Source organism: Propithecus coquereli, unplaced genomic scaffold (genome assembly GCF_000956105.1).
Source record: "Propithecus coquereli isolate 6110/MARCELLA unplaced genomic scaffold, Pcoq_1.0 Scaffold340, whole genome shotgun sequence".
Lineage (NCBI taxonomy): Eukaryota > Metazoa > Chordata > Mammalia > Primates > Indriidae > Propithecus > Propithecus coquereli.
In genome coordinates, this window is record NW_012149064.1 from 1,231,514 (window position 1) to 1,258,841 (window position 27,328).

Below are 27,328 nucleotides of genomic sequence, written 5' to 3' on the forward strand. Positions count from 1 at the left end.
CATGTGTGTGTTTATTATTCTCCCTTCTGCACCCCAAGTTCCAGTTTCTGTCAACGAATGGATTGATAGAAGGGCAGTTGAAGACCGTCCCCCTTCGTGGTGCCTTTTCTCTCTCCTTCTTCCTTCCCAACCACGTACCTGCCATGCTGTTATCACCATAGAAACTCATCTCCTGGCCTCTTCCTTCCTTTGTCCCACATCCATCTTCCCTCAGGTCTGGACAGAAGTAAGGAGCCAGAGCCTTCAGTCGGAAGGAACTTGGAAACAATCTCTTCTGCTCTCTCATTTTATAGATAAGGAAACTGAAGTGGAGGAATAGTAAGAAGTTTGTCCAGGTCATAGCCCAGTAACCAATGTGACAGAGGTTCTCTTGGTGACAGTCAAGGAGGCATGATGACGTGATGGTTCATTGTAGCCTGTAATAGGATCATGTTTTTGGGTTCATTACATATTTTTTCCTCCGTAGGGAAACTTTTCTTCCATGGCTCAGGACATACTCCTGCATCGAGCCAACGGGAGAGCCTCCAGGTAAGCCTTTGGCTCACTTCTCAAAATTAATGATGGTGACTTGTTATAGTCATGTAATATTTTTCCCCTTTGAGTTTTCTGAGTTTTTGATAATTTAGTTCTCTTTAAGTGGAGACTTTCAAAAGACTGTTGTTAGCCATATGCTGTTGTCACACTGTCTGGTATCCCAGTGGACCAGAGCCCAGGGACCCTGAGAAAGGCCGCAGATGAAGATGGCAAGCACCCGCTGCAAACTGGCCAGATACCTGGAGGACCTGGAGGATGTGGACTTCAAGAAATTCAAAATGCATCTGGAAGACTATCCTCCTCAAAAGGGCTGCGTCTCGCTCCCGCGGGGCCAGACAGAGAAAGCAGACCACGCGGATCTGGCCACCCTGATGATCGATTTCAACGGGGAGGAGAAGGCATGGGCCATGGCCGTGTGGATTTTTGCTGCAATCAACAGGAGAGACCTTTATGAGAAAGCTAAGAGGGATGAGCCAGAGTGGGGTGAGTGGAAGGAGGAGCTTTTTGTTTTTAAGTTGTGGTAAAGTACATGTAACATAAAATTTACCATTTTAATAATTTTAACCGTACAGTTCAGTAGTGTTAAGTACATTCACGTTGTTGTGCAACCAATCTCCAGAACGCTTTACGTCTTGCAAGGCTGAAACTCTTTACCCGTTAAACATACTCCCCACTGGCCCACCCTCCTAGCCCATGGGTGTGGAGCCCGTGGCCTTCTGAATCCTTGAATGCAGCCTTTTGACTGAATCCAAATTTTTCAGAACAGATCCTTTTAATAAAGGGATATGTTCTGTGAAGTTTGGACTCCGTTGAGGGTCACGTGGACCTAGTCCCTAGCATGATAACCACCATCCTGTTTTCTATGCATTTGACTGTCCTGGACACCTCATATAAGTGGACTCATGTTCAGTGTTTGTCTTTTTATGACTGACTTATGTCCCTGAGCATAATGTCCTCTGCGTTCATCCGTGTCGTAACTCATGTCAGAATTCCCCTTTTAAGACTGGGTAACATCCCGCTGTGTGGATACACCACAGTTCGTTTATTCGTCTGTCCGTGGACACTGGTGTCACCTCCACCTCTGCGTTACCGTGAACAGTGCTGTTACAAGCATTATTGAAATATCTCCTTAAGACCCTGCTTTGAATTACTTTGGGTGTATGCCCAGAAGTGGAATTTCTGGATCATATGGTAATCCTATGTTTATTTTCTTAAGGAACTGCCATGCTGTTTTCAATAGCATCTGCACCATTTCATATTCCCACAGTGCACAAGGGTCCCAATTTTTCCATATCCTTGCAAACACTTATTTTCTGTTTTTTCTTTCTGATAGCGGCCATTCTAATGAGTATGAGGCGGCATGTCATTGTAGTTTTGTTTTCATTTCTCTAATGACGAATGATGCAGAACACCTTTTCAAGAGCTTGTTGGCTATTTATATTTATTTCCTTGGAGAAAAACATGTTCAGGTCCTTTACCCATTTTTTTTTTTTTGAGACAGAGTCTCACTCTGTTGCCCTGGCTAGAGCGCCGTGGCGTCATCCTAGCTCACAGCAACCTCAGACTCCTGGGCTCAAGCGATCCTTCTGCCTCAGCCTCCCGAGTAGCTGGGACTACAGGCATGCGCCACCATGCCCGGCTAATTTTTTCTATATATTTTTAGTTGTCTGATTAATTTCTTTCTATTTTTAGTAGAGGCAGGATCTCACTCTTGCTCAGGCTGGTCTCGAACTCCTGAGCTCAAACAATCCACCCGCCTCGGCCTCCCAGAGTGCTAGGATTACAGGCATGAGCCACCGCGCCCAGCCCCCTTTACCCATTTTTTAATCAGGTTGTTTGTTTTTCATTGTTTACTTGTAGCAGTTCTTTATATATTTTGGATATTAACCGCTTATCAGAGATATGATTCGCAAATATTTTCTCCCATTATGTAAATTGCCTTTTCACTTTGTTGACTGTGTCCTTTAATACACAGAAGTTAGTATGTTTTTTTAAAAAAATCACTTCTTGTATTGTCTTGCCTTCTTCCTCTCATGGTAGTGCTATGAGAAGATGGAGGAAAACAGTTTGCTTTTTCTAACTCCTTTAGGAACCCAATTCAGATTTCACCTACCTTTAGCAACCTGTCCTCATTACTCCCACCTTTTCCAAATCTCTCTGTGCCTGGACCTGCCTCCAGGTTTCCATCCAGCTCCTCATACTACGTGTGGTTGTGCTTAAAACACAATTATAATTGTGTCAGTACTTACATACTCATAACCAAACCAAAGTATAATAATTGTAGCTGCAGAAGTACTTCCCTAAGCAGTGTTTACGGCTTCTGTTTCACATTCAAGAACCCCATGTGGTAGTTACTGATACTGTCCCTACTTTCAAACGAATGAAGTGAGCCTGGAAGAGATCTAACTGCTCCTTTCTAGTCAGAGCCAATGCCAGGATGACAAGCCAGGTATGTCTTTGACCAAAGCCCAGCTGTTAACCACTATGTCTTATGGGCTTCCATATCTGGATCTTGAGGCAGAAAAATTATTAATGAGGGTTAGAAATTATTATTACTTTTTTCTGAGCTAGGGTTAGGCTTTAGGTAAGAATTAGTCTTTGGTTTTGGTTTGAGTTATATGTTTGGATTTTTTTTTTTTTTTTGTGATCAGGTTACCAATAGCATTTGCTTTCAGAATAAGTAGACAATTACCAAGAATCCCTTTTGTCACTCTTAGGTGGTTCCTACCTACCTAAAGCTATCTGTCTCACATATTTCCCTTGGTGACTAGCTCTTGTTCTACCATGTCTCCATTTCTCCTGTAACACTCCTCCCTGGGATGTGTTATCTAGTGACTGTTTAGATCCGTGGTTCTCAGCTGTGGATGCATGTTGGAGTCACCCGGGAACTTTGACTGTGTACGGGTGCCCGGGCCTCACCTCAGATGGATTGAAAAAGAATCTCTGGGGGTGGAGTCCTGGAGTTGGCATTTTAAAACCTTTTTAAACCTTCCTAGGTGAATCAGCCAGGACTCTGAACCACCAAATTCGACATGAAACAGATTGGTAATTCTTACTCTTAAAGACCCAGAAATTTAGACCTGAAAGCACAAGATGTGGGTAAAATAGATCACAGGTATTTGGAGTCAGGGAAGGGTGATCCTTAGCCCAGGGCCTTCTTGGGGATATTGGAAGACTTGAAGATGGCCTCAAAATCAGTGTGCCGGGAACTGCCAAAGACAAATGAGGGTAAAAGAAACGTTGCCTACTTCACATGTTTGCTGATCAATTTCTGGGCTGGGAAAGAGATTCTAAGGCTGGGTACAGTGCGGACACAATGGTTGGCAGGTAGGTGACAGCCATTGTTTTGAAATTTGTGCGGGAATGCTCCCAGCTGGACTTTGGACTACACACCTGCCATCTGCAACTCTGAGCCACGTGTTGATTTGGGAGCTGTTTGGGGCATCTTGGCCCATGCCAAGTATTAGGCTGGGTGTCAGTTGCATCCTCTGAGTTAAGAGTTCTGGTTTCTGACACTTTGTATTTTTTTTTTCCTTTTATGTTCAGATAATGCACATGTTTCTAATCCCCCTGTGATATGCCACGAAGAGAGCATTGAAGAAGAGTGGATGGGTTTACTGGGGTACCTTTCCAGAATCTCTATTTGTAAAACGAGGAAAGGTAAGCAATCGGTGGTGCTTCCAATTGGGGTTTGAGACCTGGTTCAGGAGGCTCTGGGAAGTCTGGCCATCGTACGTGCTCCTGCTCTTTGGGGATGCAAAGGCCTATCTCAGCAAATGCACCATCAGCTGAAGAAATAAGTTCATGTTTGCCTGGTTCCTTACAGCCCCAGGACCCAGGGAGAGGGGATTAGGTGTTTCACGTTTTAAAAGGCATGGGCTACAGATTACTTAAAATTGAAAAAAAGGGTTTTCTGGCTGGTGGTGCATAGACAGCACTGATGTTTTGCTCAACCGTGTATGCGAAAAATTGACGCCAGAGTTTCTGGGACCTTCCGTACGCAAGCAGTGGAGAGGAACTGCACTTCCCATTTCTCCATTCCAACTGCCAGTTGCGCAGGGCGCTCCTGTTTCGGTGGATGTGTGAGGGCTTTTCCCGAAGCCTACCTGTCTGTCTCTGCCGTAGATTACTGCAAGCAGTACAGAAAACACATGAAGAGCAGATTCCAGTGTATCGAAGACAGGAACGCCCGCCTGGGTGAGAGCGTGAACCTCAACAAACGCTACACGCGGCTGCAGCTCGTCAAGGAGCACCCGAGCCAGCAGGAGAGGGAGCACGAGCTCCTGGCCATAGGCAGGACCAAGACGTGGGACAAGCCCGTGAGTCCCATTAAGATGGAGCTGCTGTTTGATCCCGACGATGAACACTCCGAGCCTGTGCACACGGTGGTATTTCAGGGAGCGGCAGGCATTGGGAAAACAATACTGGCCAGGAAGATCATGTTGGACTGGGCGTCGGGGAAGCTCTACCAAGACAGGTTTGACTATCTGTTCTACATCCACTGTCGGGAGGTGAGCCTGGTGACACGGAGGAGTCTGAGGGACCTGATCGTTAGCTGCTGCCCTGACCCAAACCCACCTGTGCAGAAGATCATAAGCAAGCCCTCCAGGATCCTCTTCCTCATGGATGGCTTTGATGAGCTGCAGGGTGCCTTTGACGAGCACGTGGGGGCACTCTGCACCGACTGGCAGAAGGCCGAGCGCGGGGACATTCTCCTGAGCAGCCTCATCAGGAAGAAGCTACTTCCCGAGGCCTCTCTGCTCATTACCACAAGACCCGTGGCCCTGGAGAAACTGCAGCACCTGCTGGACCATCCCCGTCACATAGAGATCCTGGGTTTCTCAGAGGCCAAAAGGAAGGAGTATTTCTTCAAGTACTTCTCAGACGAGGCGCAAGCCAGGGAAGCCTTCAGACTGATCCAGGAGAACGAGGTCCTCTTCACCATGTGCTTTATCCCCCTGGTCTGCTGGATTGTGTGCACTGGCCTGAAGCAGCAGATGGAGAGTGGCAAGAGTCTTGCCCAGACGTCCAAGACCACCACTGCGGTGTACGTCTTCTTCCTTTCCAGTCTGTTGCAGTCCCGGGGAGGCAGCCAGGAGCACCCCCTCTCCCACCACCTTCGGGGGCTCTGCTCTTTGGCCGCAGATGGAATCTGGAACCAGAAAATCCTCTTTGAGGAGTCTGACCTCCGGAATCACGGCCTGCAGAGGGTGGATGTGTCCACTTTCCTAAGGATGAACCTGTTCCAGAAGGAAGTGGACTGCGAGAAGTTCTACAGCTTCGTCCACATGACTTTCCAGGAGTTCTTCGCTGCCATGTACTACCTGCTGGAAGAGGAGGAAGAGGGAGGGCTGCGGACCGCGCGGGGGAGTCGTTCAAAGCTTCCGAACCGAGATGTGACGGTCCTTCTTGAAAACTATGGCAAGTTCGAGAAGGGGTATTTGATTTTTGTTGTCCGTTTCCTCTTTGGCCTTGTAAACCAGGAGAGGACCTCCTACTTGGAGAAGAAACTAAGTTGCAAGATCTCTCAGCAGATCAGGCTGGAGCTGCTGAAATGGATAGAAGTGAAAGCCAAGGCCAAGAAGCTGCAGATCCAGCCCAGCCAGCTGGAATTGTTCTACTGCTTGTACGAGATGCAGGAGGAGGATTTTGTGCAAAGGGCCATGAACCACTTCCCCAAAATTGAGATCAATCTCTCCACCAGAATGGACCATGTGGTTTCTTCTTTTTGTATTGCAAACTGTCGTAGTGTACGATCACTTTCCCTGGGATTTCTTCATAACACGCCCAAGGAGGAAGACGACGAGGAGGAGGAAGGTCGATACCTTGACATGGTCCGGTGTGTCCTCCCAGGTCCTCATGCTGCCTGTTCTCATCGGTAAGGAAATTCGGCTTCTGGCAGGTAAAAGAACATGCCCTCTTCTTTCTGGCCACCTTTTTCCTTTTCTTTTCTTTCTTTTAAATTTTCAATTATTGTGGGCACATAATAGGTATATATGAGAGCTGTCTGGAAAGTATCCAGCCATGTGACCGTTATCGTTGTATTAACAATGGCTGGATATTTTCTGGACAGCCCTCCTATATTTACGGGGTACATGTGATATTTTGATACAGGCATACAATGTATAGTGCTCAAATCAGGGTAATTGGAGTATCCATCACCTCAAGCGTTTATCATTTCTTTGTGTTTGGAACATTCCAATTCCACTCTTTTAGTTATTTTAAGGAGTACAATCATTTATTGTAAGTCAACTTATTGTTGACTATAGTCACCCCGGTTTGCTGTCAAATATTGTATCTTGTTCATTCTATCTAACTATATTTTTGTACCCATTAAGCATCTCAACTATATCCCCACCTTCCTGCTCCCCTTCCCAGTCTCTGGTAACCATCATTCTACCCTCTGTCTCCATGAGTTCAATTTGTAAAATTTATAGCTCCCACATATGAGTGAGAGCATGTGACACTTGTCTTTCCATGCCTGGCTTATTTCACTTAACATAATGACCTCCAGTTTCATCTCCATGTCGCTACAAATGACAGGCTTTCATTCTTTGAAATGACATAACATGAATAACATTCCATTTTATATATATACCACGTTTTCTGTATCCATTCGTCCGTGGAGCACTTAGGTCGATGCCACATCTTGGCTATTGTGCCTAGTGCTGCAATAAACATGGGCGTGCAGATGCCTCTTTGGTCCACTGCCTTCCTTTCTTTCTAATATATGCTCAGTAACAGGGTTCCTGGATCATATGGTAGTTCTGTTCGTAGTTTTTTGAGGAACCTCCATCCCATTCTCTGCAGTGGTTGCACTAATTTACATTCTCTCCAGCGATGCACGAGAGTTCCCCTTTCTCCACGTGCTCGCCAGTGTTCGTTATTGCCTGTCTTGTAGACAAAAGGCATTTTAACTGGGATGAGATGATATCTCATTGTGGTTTTGCCTTGCATTTCTCTGCTGATCAGTGATGTTGAGCACTTTTTCATATACCTGTTGGCCACCTTTTTCTTGGCACTTTCTTCCTCTCCTCTTTTCAACTATTTTCTACATACAATTACCAGAGCTATGTAACGCCACCACCACGCATTTCTACCAGAGCCCTACATTGGCAGAGACTGACTTATAGTGAGAAGATAAATGGGATGAGAAAAAAAAAACAACAATAAAACAAGAAACAAGAGTGTGGGGAATGCCAGTCTAGCACAAGGTATTATATGGGGCATAGGATTGCATACAAATGTTTGTCAACTTAAATTGCTTGTGATCTACTTGGAGCACTAATGCATGGTAGTCAGAGCCGAAGCGCAAAACAAGCCCACAGTTTCTGTGTCCCCAGAACACAGAGGACAGGGGTCCTTCAAGCTGGAGGCTGGGGGCAGCTTTCTAAGAAAAGTAAAGTTTGAGCCTCTCCTAAAGGATCGGTAGGACCCAGGTGAGTGGAGAAGAAGGTAAAGGGTTGAACAAGGTCATGAACAAAGTTTGAGAAAATAAAGTATGTGCAGATGACAGTGGGGAGGGATACAGATTTCTTGGAACAAATATAATGAGGGTAAATCGAGGGAAGCAGAGCTGGAAAGGTGAGGGCCTTCCTCCCGGGCCCCCCTGCTGCTTTGCATGAGGCTGTTGCCAGAAGCACCCCCTTAGGGTGTGTTCACAGACTTGCTAGGGATTGGAAGCCACAGGAAGCCAGGGGACGAAGTCTGAACAGTGAAGTGGGTGAGTCACCTGACTTCTGAGTCCCTCCCTGGTTTATCCTTCACTGCCTCCTACCCTCCTACCCAGGGGCCACCCGCAGCGGCTGTGGGAAGGTGGCCACTCTGTTAACGTGTGGCTTTGTGCTCTATAGAAGACGCTTCACACAGGGCAAAACGAAGGGAAACAGGAGGCTGGGCCCTTCCCCGGCAGCAGTGGGTGGCTCTCTCTATGCCTTGACATCACCACTACCAGGATGACTTTCTCATCACCATTTGGCCATGAAGGACTGACTGACTGCCCACTGGGGCTGCAGTGGTGCTGAGATCCAGGTCCTGCTCACAGGGGCTTGAGTCCTGGTTGCGGGGATGGTCGGGAAACCAGGGTGGGCGGTCGAGGGCTGCGGGCCTCGGCAAGCGCCCTTGCGGAGCACGCAGAGCAGGTGGGCAGGGGCCTCGGCCAGCAGGAGGCAGGTTAAGGGACGGGTTGCACCTTGGCCAGGTCCTGAAAGATGGGGCTGAGAGACCCGAGTGTGGACGAGGGGCCGTCCAGACCGAGGGGACAGCGGGTTCAGAGGGCAGGCCAGGAAAGCAGGGCTTATTTCAGCAACGGCAAGTAGCTCAGAGTGGCTAGAAAAGAGACTCGGTGTCTCAGTCCACGTGGGTGGCTCTAATGAAGCACATGGGCTGGGCGGCTTATAGACAACAGGGAGTTATTTCTCACAGCCCTGGAGGCTGGGAAGTCCTCGCTCAAGGCCCCGGCGGCTTCGCTGTCCAGCGAGGGCCCACTTTCTGGTTCACAGGTGGCACCTTCTCGCCGTGTCCTCATGTGGTGGAAGGGGCGAGGCAGCTCTCTGGGTCCCTTTTATAAGGCCAGTGCTTGCTTCCGTGGGGGCTCCACCCTCATGACCTAATCGCATCCCAAAGACCCCGACCACCTAATGCCATCCCGGTGAGGGTTAGTATTTCAGTATATGAATTTTAGGGGGACACAAGCATTTAGACCATAGCAATGGGAGAGGGAGAGAGAGAGAAAGGTAGAAAAAGAGGCAGAGCCGCCCATTAGGGCCCTAAAAGCGAGGTGGAGAGGACAAGAGTCTTGACCAAGCTCACACGGCTGCGAGGAAGGCTCGCCGAGACTCTGACTCAAGCTCCCGGTGAGAAGCTTGGCATCCGTCTCTCCAGATGACAGCTTCCTTCCTCTGGGGGTGGGAGCTTGCTTTATGTCCAGAGCCTCCTGAGAGCCAGCAGGGTGGGCCTCGGCCAGGCACCTGTCACAAGTGCGAATCACAGACCCAATCCTAGACCTAGAGAGTCAGACTCTGCATTGGAACAAGAGCCACGGGTGATTCACATGTGACCGCATGTTGGAGTCACCTGGAATTTTAAAGAATATCCATGTACCCTGGTCCCAGACTTTATTGCCATGGGTGTGGCCTGGCCTCAGGACCTTTGAGAGCACCCCTAATGCTATGTGCAGCCAGTGTGAGGACTGCTTTCTGGAACATTCAGCACAGAGCGTCCGGGGTCATGGGCAGGACAGTGGACCGATGAGGGAGGGAGGAGAAGGACACCAGGGGAGAGGCCAGAAGCCACCCACCCAGGGTTGGCCAGAGTCAGGCTCATGCTCTTCCCAACATAGAGTGTGAGAGCTGGTCTTAACAAGGCTCACCAGCCTCTTTGTTCCTCCGGGAAGGACTTTGGCTTTGTGACCCATTTCTTCACCCTGGGAGTCCTTTCTCTGAACGGGCGCCCCGGCCCCCCGCTCCGGTTTGTTACTAGGAGAGGCTGATTTTCTTTTCTCTCCTTCTTCCTTCCAATTTCTAGATTGGTGAACTGCTATCTCACTTCCAACTTTTGCCGGGGCCTTTTCTCGGTTCTAAGCACCAACCAGAGCCTAACTGAGTTGGACCTGAGTGACAACACTCTGGGGGACCCAGGGATGAGGGTGTTGTGTGAAACGCTCCGGGATCCCGGCTGTAACATTCAGAGACTGTGGTAAGTCCCTGTGCGTGTGTGACAGGGAGGGACAGAGACAGGCAGGCTCTGGAGAAGGGGCTTAGGGACTGGGTCAGTGGTGCGTTACTTTCCTAGGGCTGCCTAACAAAGTACCACAGGCTGAGTGGCTTAAACAACAGAAATTTATTTTCTCACGGTTTAGGAGGCTGAGTCCAAGATCAAGGTGTTGGCAGGGACGGTTTCTTCTAGGCCCTTGGCTTGTATTCTAGAAGGCCGTCCTCTCCCTGCGCCTGCACGGTGTTTTCCCTTTGGGTGTGTCTGTGTCCTGCTCTCTTCCTTTAAGGACACCGGTCAGAATGGATGAGGGTCCACACGGGTGACCTCATTTTAACTTAATTACCTCTTTAAAGACCCTATTTCTAAATACAGTCACATTCTGAGGTCCTGAGGGTTAGGGCTTAGACATGTGCATTTTGAGGGGGACATGATTCAGCCATGACAAGTGAGAAGGCAGAGTGAACCGGAGGCCTGCTGTCTGGGCCGTGCTGGATGTGGAAGTATGAGGGGAAACTGAAAAGAAAGTCATTTCGTGGTGGGACGGCAAAAACCATGACTTTCAGTATCTTCTATTTCCTCACGGCCGTGTTCGTCGATGAGAATTGAGAGTTTCATCATATACAACAATGGTTTGAGCTAGAAACCTTGAAAATACTTGGTATCTGTTGCAATGTCGCAGGGACTCTCCTGCGACGTGGTCGGTAACGTGCTTGCTCCTGGCCTGCGCTGTGAACCACACTCACGTGCCTCGCATTGCCCACGAGGGGCCGGGGCATTCTTGGGCTCTGTCGCGTCACCGGCGCTGTGGACGTGCGCAGGCACCTGCATTCTCACAAGCCGCGTGTCCAATGTGAAAGCTGCCCCTCTAGGGTGTTTTTACACCTCCCTGTTTTGCTCACCACACTCACCTGGCACCAGTCTTAGCAATTTTGCACATGGCACAAGCCACTGCCCACCGTGCCTCATCTTCACCCTGCCAGTCCGGGTCCGACAACACCGCCGCATGCCTGGTCATTGCAATGACTCCCTCGCCATCAGTCCGTCGAGGCGGGATTCACGTCTGTCCGTCTTGCCGTTATCTTTGCAATGTCTGGACATCTTAGTACGTGTTAGTGCTCAAGAATGAGGACTGGACAAACGTCGGCTGCTTGGTCTGCCTTTGTCTGTTCTGGCCTCTACCAATCCCTTCTGCACATACAAGGCAGAGAATCATTCAGAAAATCCTAATTCGATGTGCCATTCCCTTGCTTGAATACTTTCTCTCTGGTCTTTTGATAAGCTACAAATCCTCTTCTTGTCTGCAAGGCTCTGGCTGTTTTGGGCACTTAACCTTGCTTCTCCAGCATTACCCATGACGCTCTCCTCATGACCCCCCAGGGGTGGCCCTGCGTGATTCCAGAGAGTGAGACACAAACAGGGAAGCTGGGGTCATGATGAGAGGTTTTGCAGATAACTGGAGATCTAGTTGTTCATTTGCTTGGAGTTGGTATGAAGATGGGGACAAAAAGGAAGTTAGTCTCTAGGCCATGTAGGGCAGATGAGCTGTTGCCCTGGAAAGGAGCTGGAATGTTGTTCTTGCCCCCATGACCGGGACAAAGTGTTGTTTTTGTTGTTGTTCATGGTGGTGACGGTGGTAGTGACGTGCGTGCGTGTGTGTGTGTGTGTGTGTGCACGCTCATGTGGTTGGTTGTAAAACAAATCAAGAATTAGAGCTGCTTGCTCCTTCAGTGTAGAGGGAGGGCGGGGCTCAACTCATCCAACAGGCTGGGGGACAGTGTTGGCAAAGACACAAAGTAGATGAGCACAACCGTAGCGCGAGCAGCCCCCAGTTGAGGGCGCTTCAAGTGTTAGGAACGCGTGGTAAAGAGGTGGAATCCACAGGTCATTTGCACACCAGGAACGTGCCATTTATCCATCTGAGGGTTGACCACGATGTGCTCGGCATTGTTTACTGCTGGGAGTTCACTGGCGCTCCACACTCGTGGTCTCAGGGAGCCTGGCAGCTACCTTGCTGGTGTATCTTGGGCTGTGTTCAGGAGTTCTTTGATCAGATGACACTTCCATGAAAACTTCGTTACAATCTTCTCCTTACAACGTGAGAACACGTATGCCCTCCCTGGTGCAGAGACCAAGCGTGGGCTGGAAGGCGCTGGCAGAGATGCAGGCCATGCTCTGACGCTTTCTGCTTTTGCTCTTGGTGTGAAGGTTGGGGCGGTGCGGCCTTTCCCATCAGTGCTGCTTCGACATCTCCTTGGTCTTGAGCAGCAACCAGAAGCTGCTAGAATTGGACCTGAGCGACAATGCCCTGGGAGACTTTGGAATCAGACTGTTGTGTGTGGGACTGAAGCATCTGTTCTGCAACCTGGAGAAGCTCTGGTGAGTCTGCTCATTTCCCTGGGAAGCTCTGCCAACAGGTCACGTCTGGGGAGCTCTGGCTCCAAGCAGGCACAGTGGGCCAGAGTTTTAGTGTGAGAATGGTCTTGGCTACCCAGAAGACTTCCTGTGTTTCTCTCTGGGTGTTTGTTGATAATTCAGTCAGTTGGTGTTGTGGAGAAAGCCGCATACTGAGCCCTGACAAGGAGCATAAATAATAATAAGAAAAATGGTGCCTGCCTTTAAGGTATAATACCTACAGCCTAGCTGAGAAAATAAAACAGTGTAATGTATTGCTTTCCAAGAGTTTTGGAACATCATGACCCACCCTCGGTCCCCACACTGAATAGGAAAAATGTTGCCAAAGCAATGCAGACACTTGATGTTGTATGCAGTCCTTCACTGACCGCTTCTGGGAGAGCTGCATTTTGATGAAGGAGAGAAGAAGGCAGTTAAAAATGGAAGGGCCGATTCGCACCCATTAGGATTGCTGTTATAAAGCAAAAACAAACACACAAGATAACTGAAAAGCAAGTGTTGGCGAGGGTGTGGAGAAATCGCAAGCCTTGTGCGTCGTTGGTGGGAATGTAAAATGGTACGGCTCTGAGGTAAACAGCACGGTGATTCCTCAAAAATCATGGGATTCATTAAAGATGGAACTAGCATTTGAGCCAGCAGTTCCACTCCTGGGTATATCTGCAGAAGAGTCGAAAGCAGGGACTTAAACGTATGTGTCTAGCCCATATCATAGCGGCATTAATAACAGCTAAAAGGTAGAAATAACTCCAAATGTCCATTGATGGAAAAATGGATAAAAAAGTGCTACTTACATACATAACAGCCTTAAAGTGGATTCTGATACATGCTACAGCGTGGAAGGCCCTTGAGGACATTACGCTGAGTGAGACAAGCTAGACACAAAGGAGCGAGTGCTGTGTGATTCCACTTAGAAGGTACGCAGGACAGTGAACTGCATGGAGACAGAAAGCAGAGCGATGGTGGCCAGGGGCTGGGGAAGGGGAAATGCATAGTTGTTTAATGGGTACAGAGTTCCAGTTTTGCAAGAGGAAAAGGGTTCTGGAGATATTAATAGATGCTGGCGATGGTTGCCCAACAATGTGAGGGTACTTAAGGCCACTGAATTGCGTACTGAAAAATGGGTAAACGTTAAGTTTTATCTTACATATATTTTGCCACAATAAAAGTAAATGTAGGGAGCTGGGAAGGTGTAATGTTGGGATGAGCTTGGGAAGCGCTCCCTTGTTATTCCACCAAATAGAAAGGAGATCAGAAGTTGATACGGGGCTCGGATTCACTCCCTCCACAAGCACCCGGAGTAGAGGCAGTGGCGGCACGAGCGCCTCCTGACTTCACGGTGGGGAACGGGCGCGGTCGTGGCCCTGACGTTCTGCCGTTCTGCCGTCTCTCCGCAAGGTTGGTGAGCTGCTGCCTCACGGCTGCGTGTTGCCAGGATCTCGCCTCCGTCCTGAGCACCAGTCGCTCCCTGACGAGACTCTATATGGGGGAAAATGCCCTGGGAGACTCGGGAGTCGGAATTCTATGTGAAAACGCCAAGCAGCCACAGTGTAAGCTGCAGAAGCTGGGGTAAGTCTCCGTGGGCGTCTCAGCAGGAAAGCAGCTTCTCTTCAGCAGTGAATTGTTGGGCAAATGTGCATGGGGTCACTCTGAAAAAGATTAATCAGATGGAGTCGAAGGTAAAGAGGTAACACTGTCAGAAGGGGTTTGAAGCACTGGGTGCGTGTAACAATGCTATTGCTAATAAGGTAATTTATGCTAACTTATGATTATAGAATTGGAGTTTCTTAGAGTTGGAAGAAACCTTACAGATTGTATATTCCCCAATGACTAAAAAACCTGCTTCTAACACAACTGCATGAACAGTCACAGTTTTATTGCTGCACAATAAGGCGTCTACACCGGGAGAGAGCTCTTATACCCACGCAGCACCTTCTCTGGTTTCTGGGAATTAGTCCTTGTGCTTCTGCCCAGGGCTTGGAGGAGCAATTCCCCATCCCAATTCACCGGAAACGACACCGCAGTCTCGGTCGTCTTATCTCGCGTAGCCGTCTTGAAAGCCCCGGCTGGCAGGGCTCAGCACTCAGCGGTTTAGTCACGTTCTCCTAGGTAAGGGCTGGTTTGTCAATGACCCTTTTTGAAACAAGGAACCCAGACCTGAAGGTGCATGGTGGAACTTTTACCTCCCGCGGCAGCCCTCTATGGTGGAGCCTGTGGTTTCCTTGTTGTGGGCAATCACATAGGATTTTTGGTTCATGTTGGAATTCTGCAGTAAATAATGATACAGAACGCTTACTAGCAATCTTGCACTTACCAACGCATTGCCGCTCTTTCATGTTCTTTACATGGGTTATCTCAGTTGGCCTCATAAAGATAATACAAAGTAGGTATTAGTGTCTCTAAAGGAGGAAAAAAAGGCTTAGGGAGCCTTGACGTTGCCCAAGGACACCCAGGTGGGAGGCGGTGGGCCTCCATGTGACACACCTGTGTGACCCCACCGGCCACTGCCTTAATCCCAGTCGGCCTTTTCATTTGGCTCCCAACCTAAGCGTGGGGTCTCACATTTCGCTCTGCTAAATTTCATCTTATTTCTCTTTTAACCCATTGTCTAGGCATTTTTGAATCTTGATTCTGTCAATATTATCTACAAATAATAGATCTCACATTACTGATAAAATACTAACCAGATCAGCATTCAAGACAAAATATAATATTAATAGAAAGTGTCTTTCCTGAGAAGCAATCTATTAATCTGTTATTAAGCCATAATTAACAACCCATATATGTTCACGAAGCTCTGCCGCTTCCTTGGACTGTCCCATCAGCCGCTCGCAGACGTTGCCGTCCCACTTTCTGAGAGTGAGTCTGTGCGTGGCGCCTCCCTCCCTCCCCTGCGTTGTTTTTCTCTCTCTCTTTGTTTAAGCAGTTTGCCTTCTGCTACTCTTGGTTTGCTCAACAGACATGATTCGTTTGGCCTCGCTATTTTGCAGGCATTCTGGGGGCTCCGTGACGGTAGCAGTGAGTAACGCAGACCGAGACCCCGTTTCCGCAAACACGCATTCTTACAGGGAGGGGACGGCACACGCTAGACCACACACCAGCAGAGCAGTGTGCGATACAGAGACGCTCTGCAGCAAAAACTGGAGTGACAGCGAGGGCTGCTTCTTCGCCCAGGGTCGGCGGATGGCTCTCGGGCAGGTGGCATGGCGCGGGCCCCAGATGAAGCGTGAGCAGGAGCCGCGACGGAGCGGGGAAGAGCACTGCAGGCGGAGCAGGCAGAACTGAGAGGCCGGGGCACGGGCGCTCGGCTGAGCCTCGGGACCCTGGTTCCAACTGTCGTGGATCCGCCCCAGTCCTTATCTTAGCTGCCATCTGCTGCCTTTAATTCGTCTCACTTCCTCTTTCAACGCCTTCCTCTCTCTGTGTTTGGGTCACTGCTCAGTCTCTCCTGCCGATGTGACAGCTCTCCCTTCCCTGGACTCTGCGTTCGCTTCTCTTCCTGCCGTCTGGGGATTTCGCCCCTGGTGTTCTTTGCTTTACTAAACGTTTCCACATTCCCTGGGATCTCTCATACACCCCTCAGCTTCAAAAACAGCCTATAGACAGGTGGCTCCCCAAACAGGTCTCAAACCCAGATATCGCTCACGAACCTTTTATTACAAAGTCACACACGCTTAGTGTAAACGTATCATAATGTACACAAAGTAAAAACTGGAAGCTCCTTCTCAGCCCACCTCTGAGAGAGCCATTTACAATAGTCTGGTGAACAACCATCCAGGCATTTGTTATAAAATGGATTGTTACACAGTCCATCCATCCATCTGTTCATCCATCCATCTATCCGTTCTAATACACTTTATATGGTGTTTTAAATGACCTAGTTTGCTAGGGTCTTGCTCTGTCGCCCAGATTGGAGTACAGTGGCGTGATCACAGCTCACTGTAACCTCCAACTCCCAGGCTCAAGCAACCCTTTTGGCTCAGCCTCCCAAGTAGCTGGGACTACAAGTGTGCGCCATCATACCTGGCTAATTTTTCTCACTTTTTGTGGAGATGGGGTCTCACCATGTTTCCCAGGCTGGTCTAGAACTCTTGGCCTCAAGTGATTCTTCTGCCTCAGCCTCCCAAAGGGCTGGGATTACAGGCATGAGCCGCTGCACCTGGCTACATTACCATAATTTATTTAGCCACTTAGCAAATAATGAATTTTGGGATGAGTTTCTACTCTTTTGCTATTATAAACAACTCTGTAAATTGTAAAACAACAATTAGCGTATACAATTTTATGCATATATACTTTTTTGAGATGGATATCTCTAACAGGAATTAATGAGTCAAAACAGCCTGAGTAAGAGCGAGACCCTGTCTCTACCAAAAATAGAAAAAATTAGCCAGGCACCATGTTGCGCACCTGTAGTCCCAGCTACTCGGGTGGCTGAGGCAGGAGGATGGCTTGAGCCCAAGAGTTTGAGGTTGCTGTGAGCTCTGGTGATGCCACTGCACTCTACCCAGGGTGACAGAGTGAGACCCCGTTTCAAAGAAAACCAAAAATGAGTCAAAACTTTTAGGCATTTTATATTTTGTTAGGCATAGCCAATTTTCTTTTCTTGAACTTCAGATCCTTATCTCTGGCTGCTAATTTTGTCCCCCTACCCCAGTGTTATTAATATACAAGCATCACATACTAAACATTTGAAAAATTGGTTTAATTATGATAGTCTACCCCCACCCCCATCCTTTGACCTACTCCCGCCCTCTTTTTTCCTGCCTTGTTGGTTAGTGGGACTTTCCAGGAGGCTGCCCAGCTAGGGCAGTCCTAAATTCTCTTTACTTTCAGTTCCCCACACCTCTCATCTTTTTTACGTAACACCAACGGAACTTTATAAAATGCAAATTTTGAACATATTGAGCCTTTGTTCGAAAACCCCGAAAAACTCTTCCCTGAAGTCAGCGTGAAGCTGGCACGTCTTAGTTGGCACGTAGGTTATCCTCGACCTTGCCCTGTCTCCTGCGCACTCTCCCATCCATTTTGAGTCAGACTGAATTAGGTTTTGGTTTTAAGAACCTGGCCTAGTTTTTTAATCTTTCTTACGCTTACATACTCTTTTCCTTTTTCCTGAAGGGGAAGTTATCCCCCCATTTTCTACCATTCATTTAAGTAGCTCCCACTTATTCTCCAAGTAATTGCTCTGATTCTCATGTTTTCAATTTAAAAGTGGGATAAAAATAACACCCCCTGTTTTGGGTTTGTAATAATTCAATGAGATAATCCTTTTTTTTGAGACAAGGTCTAGTTCTGTTGCCCAGGCTGGAGTGCAGTGGTGGGATCATAGCTCACTGCAGCCTCGAACTTCTGCGCTCAGGTGATCCTCCTGCTTCAGCCTCTCTAGTAGCTGGGACTACAGGTGTGGGTGACCACACCGGCTAATTTTGGTCTTGCTATGTTGCTCAGGCTGGTCTTGAATTTCCGGCTTCAAGTGAGACTCCCGCCTCAGTCTCCCAAAACGGTAGGATCACGGGGATGAGCCACTGCACTCAGGTGATAATCGTGTTTAAAGTCATTATCCTATGGTCAAGCACATAGTAAATACTCAAAAAATGTTAGTTCTTCTTCAGTTTTCATTATGAGATATTTTTGTGACATAAGATAGATACTTAATAAATTTTTAAAAACCCCGAATTAACCTCATGCAGTACACGGCAGATACATGTGCTCAGTAAAGGCAGAACTGAGTTGAGTGGATTGGTTGAAGCCAAGGTATGTTGCATCGGTCACGTTCTCCTCTCCAGTGGACTGGACGTGGCTGTTTGATTTTCTAAACACTTTATTATGTACTCAATGTACTCAGCACTCAGCCTTCATGGTCACCCAGGTTTTGACAATTTGTGTGACTTTTTCTTAACAGAACTGTGCCGTATGTCTGTGACTGCTGCCACTGCGCTGTGCGGGGCTCCACACACGTCTGTTGAATAATCCTTTCTACTCTTTTTCTGGAAATAGTGAGGAAGCTTGCCACTACAGAACTTAGTATTTTTTCTTTTTCTTTGAAGACCATCTCTAGTCTACTGGAATGTTCCTGATTTTTGCAAATACCTGCTGCATGTTCATTAAGGACTCCGTATAGAATTCTTACCTGGGAATGAGAGCTCAGTAGAAGCCACTTAAAACTTGCTTTGTGGCCGGGCATGGTGGCTCATGCCTATAATCCTAGCACTCTGGGAGGCCAAGGCGGAAGGATCGTTTGAGCTCGGAGTTCGAGACCAGCCTGAGCAAGAGCGAGACCTCATCTCTACTATAAATAGAAAGAAATTAGCCAAACAACTAAAAAAAGAAATAGAAAAAATTAGCCAGGCATTGTGGTGCATGCCTGTAGTCCCGGCTACTTGGGAGGCTGAGGCAGGAGGATCGCTTGAACCAGGAGTTTGAGGTTGCTGTGAGCTAGGCTGACGCCACGGCACTCTAGCTCAGGCAAGAGAGTGAGACTCTGTCTCAAAAAAAAAAACAACAAAAAGCTTGCTTTGTTTTTATTCATCCCCCTTGGGCTTCATTTTCCCCCTGGCTTGCTTAATCTACCTTTTTAATTTGATTAATCCTTGACAGGGAGGATGGAGACCAATAGATGCGTAAATACTTCTTTTGCCTTCTGGCCATCTGTTCATGCTACACTCTCTGAACGAATTCCTTCTGTATTTCGATTTTTCTGGATTCTTAGATACCAAGATACCGAAGAGCTTAAAAAGCATGCCATTGTCAAGACCTCTGACAGGAAGGCATGTAATGTGTGTGTAGGATGTTCTAAAGCCAAAACTTTGTTGAATGCCTGGCGTGCGTGCTTTTCTGTATAACACACCACCCTGTGAGCTTCGGTGCAGGAGGGACACAGCTATCTGTTTCAGAGCCCCCATTCTCTTTTGGGGTGATAGAATATGCTTAATTTGACTCAAGCATGATATTAAGGTTAATGCAAACCTGGGGCTTTATGCCCCACCACACACCTGCTCTTCGACCTTGAGAGAAACACATGATTTCATGAGGCTCAAATGTCTAATCTGTGAAAGGTGTGTGAAGGTTACAGCTGCACCGCCCCTTGCCAGGTTGATACGAGAGTTGGGTAAGACAGGTCTCTGCAGGGCTGGGGCAGGATCAGTCAGGGGCACTCGGGTGTCTTTCTGGAGGCGGTGGTGCTGAGGGGCGTTCGCTGCCAGAAGGAATCCGTGTAAGAAGGTAGGAGAGTGTGGGCGGGAGTCCAGATCAGTTTGCTTTTGCTCTTCCTGCCGTACTGATCCCAGCAAAGTGTCTGCTGAGTCCATCACCTGTCTCTCCTGTGGGAGCCGGAGAAAAGCCTCTCCTCAGGTGACATCCAAGATACTGGCTCCTGACCTTTAATTGAAGGGTGCAGCTGCTGAGATGGGACACTGAGGACTGTCCTCCTGTTCCTTCCACAGGTTGGTGAATTCTGGCCTTTCGTCAGTGTGTTGCTCGGCTTTGTCCTCCGTGCTCAGCACTAATCTGAATCTCACGCACCTTTACCTGCGAGGCAACGCTCTCGGAGACACGGGGGTCAAGCTGCTCTGCAAGGGGCTCTTGCTCCCCAGCTGCAAGCTTCAGGTGCTGGAGTAAGTGCCGTGGCTTCCTACGTGATGGGAGCACATGGTGGCAGAGGGAAGTTTGGGGGAACGACCACGAGATAATCTGTATCTCAAAAGGTGTGAGGCGCCTTCCTGGGGTTTAATTGATTACAGGACCTTGGGACTGGGAAGAGTTCTTCCAGATCTGTGGTCCTCAACCCCTGGGCCGCAGCCCACTGCTGGTCCATGGCATGTTAGAAACAGGCACCACCTCACCACCTGAGCTCTGCACCGCACCCGTCCCACCCGACACCCCCCCACCCCCCACCCCAGTCTGTGAAAAAATTGTTTTCCCGAAACTGGTCCCTGGTGCCAAAAAGGCTGGGGACCACCATTCTAGATGGTGTTAAGGTAGACACTTGAGTCCCTTTTACCACAATCCTTTGCACCACAAGTGAGCGAGGGCAGTATGGCTCTTGCATTTTACAGAAATTTAGGGGAAGACACAGAATTTGGGAAAAATCAATTCACAAACCACTGTTACTAATTGGATCTACACAGTCTGGTAGACTTGAAAAAGATACGCCCATGTAAGAAGGAGAGAAGAGTAACTGTTGGCATACAAGAGTGCTTCAAGCAAGCTCATCTCGTGCTTGGTTTTTTAATTGTATTTGGAGCGATACAGGTTAAGATCTTGGGGACCTGGAGGGATGGTTAAGCAGACATTTTTCTTAAATCACCCCCTTTCTTGCAGACTAGACAACTGCAGTCTCACCTCACACTGCTGCTGGGATCTTTCCACACTTCTGACCTCCAACCACAGCCTGCGAAAGCTGAGCCTGGGCAACAATGACCTGGGTGACTTGGGCGTCATGATGCTCTGTGAAGTCCTGAAACAGCAGGGCTGCCTCCTGGAAAGCCTGCAGTAAGTGTGCGCTGTGGACATTCAAGTCATGGCATTCAGAGTGCTAAGAAAAATTTGCCCAGTTACCAAAATTCAGGATGGCTCGGGCTTCATTTGCACTCAGGGTTAGGTTGGGCCTGGGCCAGTCATTGAAGATTTGTTTTTCAATAGCTTATGAGCTACCTATTTAACTTCATGCAGACATTCAGAGTCATCAAGCTCAGTTGGGTGTGAAAAGACTTTGCATCCATATTCCCCAAAGAAACACAAGTCCTAATGAGATAATGGCCAAATTGGATTATATTTCTATATAAGAGATTGTACTTTGTGGAAGTAGTCTGTGGTTCATCCTCATTGCCAAAGTCTTTACTATTGAGATGTTGTTTTGTTTCGGAGGATTTCTAAATGGGAAAAGAATGCTCTGGAAACATCAAGATTAGAAAACCCAGCAGTGTGTTAGGGGACTGTTGGCTCACTTCCATCTTTAGTGATATCACTAAGGTAGTCATTACCTCTCTAGTGAGAGTTTCCTAGTGAGTCTCATGGCTTTTGTCAGCCATGATGATCACACTTTTCCCTTAAGACATTTCCGTTGCTTGGTTTTAGGGCTAATATTCTCTGGATTTTCTCCCACTTCATCAGCTATTTCTGTTCAGTCTCCTTTTTGGCCTTTCTTTATCATCATGACCTTTATATGTTGAATCCTTGAGCTCAGTTCTTGGGCTAATTTTTCTTCTTTATACTTTCTCCCTCATTTAAATCCTCTGGTCTTCTTGCTTTACCATGTATGTGCTGTGCCCTCCAGGTTGCATCTGCATGAATTCCACGTCTGAATGTCTCTCTGATCCGTCCAAATCCAAACCTGTGTTATTCCTTTCTAAGACCTGCTTCTTTCCCATCTCGGTCAGGGGTAACTTACTCCTAGTTGCTCAGGCCAAAAAATTCCTGGTGCTATTTTTGACGTCTCCTTTTTCTTCTACCCACGTCCAATCCTGTTGGCTCCGCTTTGACAGCCTGTCCCCTCACTGACCACGTCACGGCTCCCGCCCTGGCTGACGCCATCCTCCCCGGCGTCTGGATTGTCGTGGTGTCCTGACAGACTCCCTACACCTGTTGTTCTGGCTGTAGCAGACAAAGGGTGTAGCTGAAACATGAGCCAGATCGTATCCCCCCTGTCAGCATGCTCCAGTGACTTCCCGTCACTTTCAAAGTCAGAGCTACAGACTCACGGCAGCTTCCGCGCCCCGCATGATCGGCCCTGCTGCTTCTGCGGATTCATCTTCCAACCTTTTGCTCATTCTGCTCCAGTCACGGTGATCTGTCGTTTGCACTTGCTGTTCCCGCTGCCTGGAACTCTCTCCCCTCTTGTTCCCACACATCCCTAAACTCTCTGCTTGGTGGTCTTTGTGAGGCTGTCTTTGGCCATCTTACTGAAAACAGCAGCCCAGCCTGCCCCTTTGTCTTCTCCTCTTATTTTCCCGTGTGTGCAGATCACCATTTTTTTGTGTTGTGTCATTTTCTTGTTTATTTATTATCTATGTCTTTTCCCCTAAATATAAATTCCTTTAGTCTAGGGACTTCGGTCCACATCCATCACTTCAAGGCTGAGGATCTGCTAGAATGCAGGTTTGAATAAACAGTTTATTTGTGTATTTATTTATTTAGAGGCAGTCTCACTGTGTTGCCCGGGCCAGAGTGCCGTGGCGTCAGCCTAGCTCACAGCAACCTCAAACTGCTGGGCTCAAGCGATCCTCCTGCCTCAGCCTCCCAAAGTTCTAGGTCTGGGATTACAGACACGAGCCACCGTGCCGGCCTTAGATAAACATTGCATCCTTGTGCAGACACAGTGGAGCACGTTTGCTGTAGGACAAGCTGATGTTCCTGGAGCTGAGACAAATGGAGGAACAAAGGGATGGATTACTCAGGATGAAGCTGGAGACACTGCTGTTTGCAGGGTCACTGACCCAGTCTTGGGGGATGTTCAGGACCCAACCTGGGGGTGCGGGCGGAAGCTCAGAATAGACTGGCCAATGCATGTATGTAAATCACCCTGCCTTATCTCAGGCCGCCATAGCGAAGTACTATAGACTGCGTAGCTTAAACAACAGCAATTTATTTTCTCACAGAGTTGGAAGCTGGAAAGTCCAAATTCAAGGTTCTGGCTATTTCAGTTGCCGGTGACAGTCCTCTTCCTGACTTGCTAATGTCATCATGAGGGCCCCACTCTGATGACTTTATGTAACTCTGCCTACCCCCCAAAGGCCCCATTCCCAGATACAATTACGTCAGGGGTTAGGGCTTCAGTGCATGAGTTTTGAAGGAAGACAGACATGCAGTCCGTAATACGACTAAAGCAAGATTGCTGGACAGATGGCTGATTCCTTAGTTAGGTGGCAAGGGACACTTCACTGCAGAGGAGGACGAGCTCATACCAAAGCCTTGAGGCTCAGCAAGCATGGCAGGGCATGCACCTCAAAGGGCTCCTGAGTAAGTGAACATAACGTGAAAAATTTGACAAGACAATTGAGGACATTTAAACACTGGATATCTGATGATATTAAGAAATTACTGTTCAATGTTTTTGTGTGGTAGACATATTGTGGTTATGTTTAAAAAGCCTTCTTTACTCAGTGTCACAGAGTGAAATATTTATAGATGCATGAAATGCTGTTTTTAAAGTAATCCATCGATGTGAGGAGTGGGTAGGCGATAGACGAAACAAAGTTGGCCGTGAGCTGTTCTAACTGCTGAACTCGGGTAACGGGCACGTGGAGATTCATTATACTTTTCTCTCTACTTCCATGCATGTGTACAGTTTTCCCAACTTGAAGGTTTAAAATGTAACAGAAGCCACACTGGACATGAAGCTCAGCATTTTAGAGCTCAGAGGTGTGTGGGTTAAGGAACGTGAGAAGATAAGATTTTTAAGGCCCAAAACTCTGAGTTTTCTGAAAGAGTACAGCCCAAGACTTTCTATTTGTTTTTACAGGTTGTGTGAAATGTATTTCAATTATGAGACAAAACTTGCCTTGGAAACGCTTCGAGAAGAAAAGCCCGAGTTGGCCATTGTCTTTGAGCCGTCGTGGTAGGGATGGAACCAGGGCTGCCGGATGCCAGTGTTCTTTGCCCGCACCCCCAGGCGTCCACAAGGGGGCGAGCCCTCATCCAGCAGGGTCAAGACCACAGCCCTGCCATCCTTCCAGTCCAGCGTCAGGGAGCAAAACTTGGCGATGACGCCCTTGCGTGGCGAACCTGTGCCTCTCCTTCACCTCGGGGCAAAGGTATCAAGGCAGGAAATCATCCGGGTGATATTCTCGTCGCAGTGCCTCAGTTAGAGGGTGCTCCTCGTGGGGTGACCTCGTGTAATTAACTCAGTTAATAAAACAGTTTCTCTGTTTCTCTTTTCATCTTCTTACTCTTTCTACCCGCCCCCTGCCATCGTTTTTCCTTCTTTGTTCTGTTTCCTTTTGCTCATATCATCATTCCTGTTCTCTTTCTAGTAACTGACCAAGGCACAGAACTAGTTGACTGTGTATTATGTGGCATTTTGGGGGCAGCTACTTATTTATTTTTAATTTTTATAGTAGTTATGTTTTCTAATAGGAAAAAATCAAACAGCCCCATCAAAAAGTGGGCAAAGGACATGAACAGAAACTTTTCAAAAGAAGACAGAATAATGGCTAGCAAACATAAAAAAAGTGCTCAACATCTCTAATCATTAGGGAAATGCAAATCAAAACCACAATGAGATATCACCTAACTCCGGTTGAGAATGGCCCTTATCAAAAAGTCCCAAAATAACAAATGCTGGCTAGGATGCGGAGAGATTGGAACACTCTTACACTGCTGGTGGGACTGCAGATTAGTACAACCCCTGTGGAAAGTGATTTGGAGATATCTTAAAGAGCTAAAAATAGAAATACCATTTGATCCTGAAATCTCACTACTAGGCATCTATCCAGAGGAACAAAAGACACTCTATAAAAAAGACATCTGCACTTGAATGTTTATAGCAGCACAATTCACAATTGCAAAGATGTGGAAACAACCCAAGTGTCCATCAATACATGAGTGGATTAATAAAATGTGGTATACGTATACCATGGAGTTCTACTCAATTACAAAAAACCATGGTGATCTAGCACCTCTTATATTATCCTGGATAGAGATTGAGCCTGTCCTTCAAAGTGAGGTATCACAAGGATGGAAAAACATACATCACATGTACTCGCCATCAAATTGGTACTAACTGATCAACACTAAGGTGCTCACATGGTAGTAATACACACTGGGTGCCAGTCATGTGGGGGGTGGTGGGGGGGCATAGAGCGGGTTGGGGGGTAAACCCACAGCTAATGGAGACAGAGCGTACTGTATGTGGGAAGGACATGCTTGTAGCCCTGGCTCGAGGGAGGCAATGCATTTCATGTAACCAAAATGTTTGTACCCCCATAACATCCTGAATTTAAAAAATAAATAAATAATAAAAAGAATAATTCATGTTTATTGTAGCTAGTTGAAAATTCAGGAATATGTAAAACTTTTTTGTATTTGTTGAGTTTAAGTCTTTCCTTTTATTGTACATCAGCACTGATCACTGAGACACTCCGGTACAGGGAGTGCCACATGTCAAACCCTGTGAATAACTGAATCACACAAAAGCTGACCTCCCCGTTGAGTCTGAGCCCTCACCCCTCGCCGGCCATTCTCTCTTTCCGAAATAGCCTCTTGAGAGCTCCCTTCACATCCTTGTTTCTCAAAGTGCGGATGAGGGGGTTGAGCGTGGGGTCACCACAGTATAGAAAAGAGTTAGGAATTTCCCTCCCTTCTGGGAAAAATGGCTCCGGTGCTGGATGTAGACGGCAGTGACACTACAGTAGAAAAGGAAGACGACCGCCCGGCGGGAAGAGCAGGTGTGGAAGGCCTTGCTCCGCCCCTGCCGGGACCGCATGGCCAGCACCGCCCTGGCGATGCGGCCGTAGGAGACGAGGATGAGCAGGAGCGGCCCCATCAGGAAGACCGCACCGATCACTGAGGTCTGCAGCTCGCTGACCTGCGTGTCTCCGCAGGCCAGGCGGATCAATGCAGGGACCTCACAGACAAAGTCATCCACCCGGTGATGACGGCAGAAGGGCAGCTTCATGGTGGTGGGGGAGTGCACCAAGGTGCCCAAAATCCCACTAGTCCAGACCAGGAACGCCAACGTCTGACACAGGCGTGGGTGCATGACGGCCGCATAGTGCAGAGGCCGGCACACAGCCACGTAGCGGTCGAAGGCCACGGCCAGCAGCAGCACACACTCGGCAGCTCCCAGTCCCAGGAAGATGTAGAGTTGAGTTGCACATCCCAGGAAGCTGATGGTTTTGTCTGGGCCCCAGAGATTGGCCAGCATCTGAGGGATGCAGCTGGTGGTGAAGCAGAGGTCCAGGAAGGAGAGCTGGGTGAGGAAGAAGTACAAGGGGGCGTCGAGCTGGGGGTCTATGCGGGACAGGATTATGATGGTGATGTTGCCCGCTAGGGTGACCGCGTAAAAGATAGTCACGACCACAAAGAGGATCTTTTCCAGCCTGGGACGATCTGAGAAGCCCAAAAGGATGAAGCTGTCGAGGATGGTGTCATTGTCCATGTCCAGCACCCACCTGGCATCAAGAAGAGCAACACATCAAGTAGAGAACTATCTGCAGAAGGCAGAGAGAATTGGGATTTGATTTTAGTAAAATTGCCTACTCTGTATTAATGTTCTCTCTGAACGTTTACTGGCCTTTCCTTCATCTCAGTTCCTTCTTGGACATTTCACCTGCCCATTTCTCCAGACTCGGATGATTCTAGCGAACTGCTACAAAGCTAGAATATAGTAGGCAATAGCATTACTTGATTCTTCTATCCTTTCCTTTAGAGTCAAAGCCACTTTTTCACTTGTGCTTAAGTGACTTCAGGTTAATAGTTGTGTTTTTCAGTTCAAAAAACCAACTTAACTTCTGTTGTCAACCCGAGTCATATCCGCCTCTTTCCTACTGAGCAGAATTCTTCATCGAAGGCTGGGTCACTCAGTGACATCTTCATCAGAGGTAGCGACGAAGCCACCAGACTCTCATGAGCAGATACTGCACTGCTCGCCAGCCTCCTGCTTGCCGTCATGGCAGAGACTGGTAGGGGGCGGCCACTGAGCTGCTCTCTGCCCGCATCTGGAAAAGCCTCG

The 27,328-nt window shown here is 48.0% G+C and overlaps 2 protein-coding genes across 6 annotated transcripts; one reads left to right on the top strand and one right to left on the bottom strand.

The window, feature by feature from the left end:
• Positions 1-479: 479 nt before the first annotated feature.
• Positions 480-24,662, top strand: NLRP3 (NLR family, pyrin domain containing 3). Of its 5 annotated transcripts, none has more exons than XM_012650852.1 (10): positions 480-528; positions 699-1,017; positions 4,081-4,194; positions 4,660-6,412; positions 10,060-10,230; positions 12,454-12,624; positions 14,056-14,226; positions 20,103-20,273; positions 20,980-21,150; positions 24,119-24,662. In XM_012650852.1, the coding sequence occupies exons 2-10, from the start codon at positions 735-737 to the stop codon at positions 24,216-24,218; spliced, it is 3,105 nt and encodes a 1,034-aa protein (XP_012506306.1). In that variant the 5' UTR covers positions 480-528; positions 699-734; the 3' UTR covers positions 24,219-24,662. The 5 variants fall into 5 exon arrangements, with proteins under 5 accessions (XP_012506306.1, XP_012506305.1, XP_012506308.1 ...); XM_012650851.1 differs by having other exon boundaries at positions 486-528; positions 627-1,017; XM_012650854.1 differs by lacking the exon at positions 20,103-20,273 and having other exon boundaries at positions 486-528; positions 627-1,017.
• Positions 24,663-25,885: 1,223 nt separating this feature from the next.
• LOC105815618 (olfactory receptor 2H2-like) lies at positions 25,886-26,755 on the bottom strand. Its single transcript, XM_012650816.1, has one exon. The coding sequence runs from the start codon at positions 26,753-26,755 to the stop codon at positions 25,886-25,888; it is 870 nt and encodes a 289-aa protein (XP_012506270.1).
• Positions 26,756-27,328: the final 573 nt, after the last annotated feature.

Coding starts and splice junctions, on each gene's coding strand:
- LOC105815618 (XM_012650816.1), bottom strand. CDS start 26,755: ATGGACAATGACACCATCCTCGACAGCTTCATCCTTTTGGGCTTCTCA.
- NLRP3 (XM_012650852.1), top strand. CDS start 735: ATGAAGATGGCAAGCACCCGCTGCAAACTGGCCAGATACCTGGAGGAC. Junction 1,018..4,080: donor GAGGGATGAGCCAGAGTGGG/GTGAGTGGAAGG, acceptor TTTTATGTTCAG/ATAATGCACATGTTTCTAAT. Junction 20,274..20,979: donor TGCAAGCTTCAGGTGCTGGA/GTAAGTGCCGTG, acceptor CCTTTCTTGCAG/ACTAGACAACTGCAGTCTCA.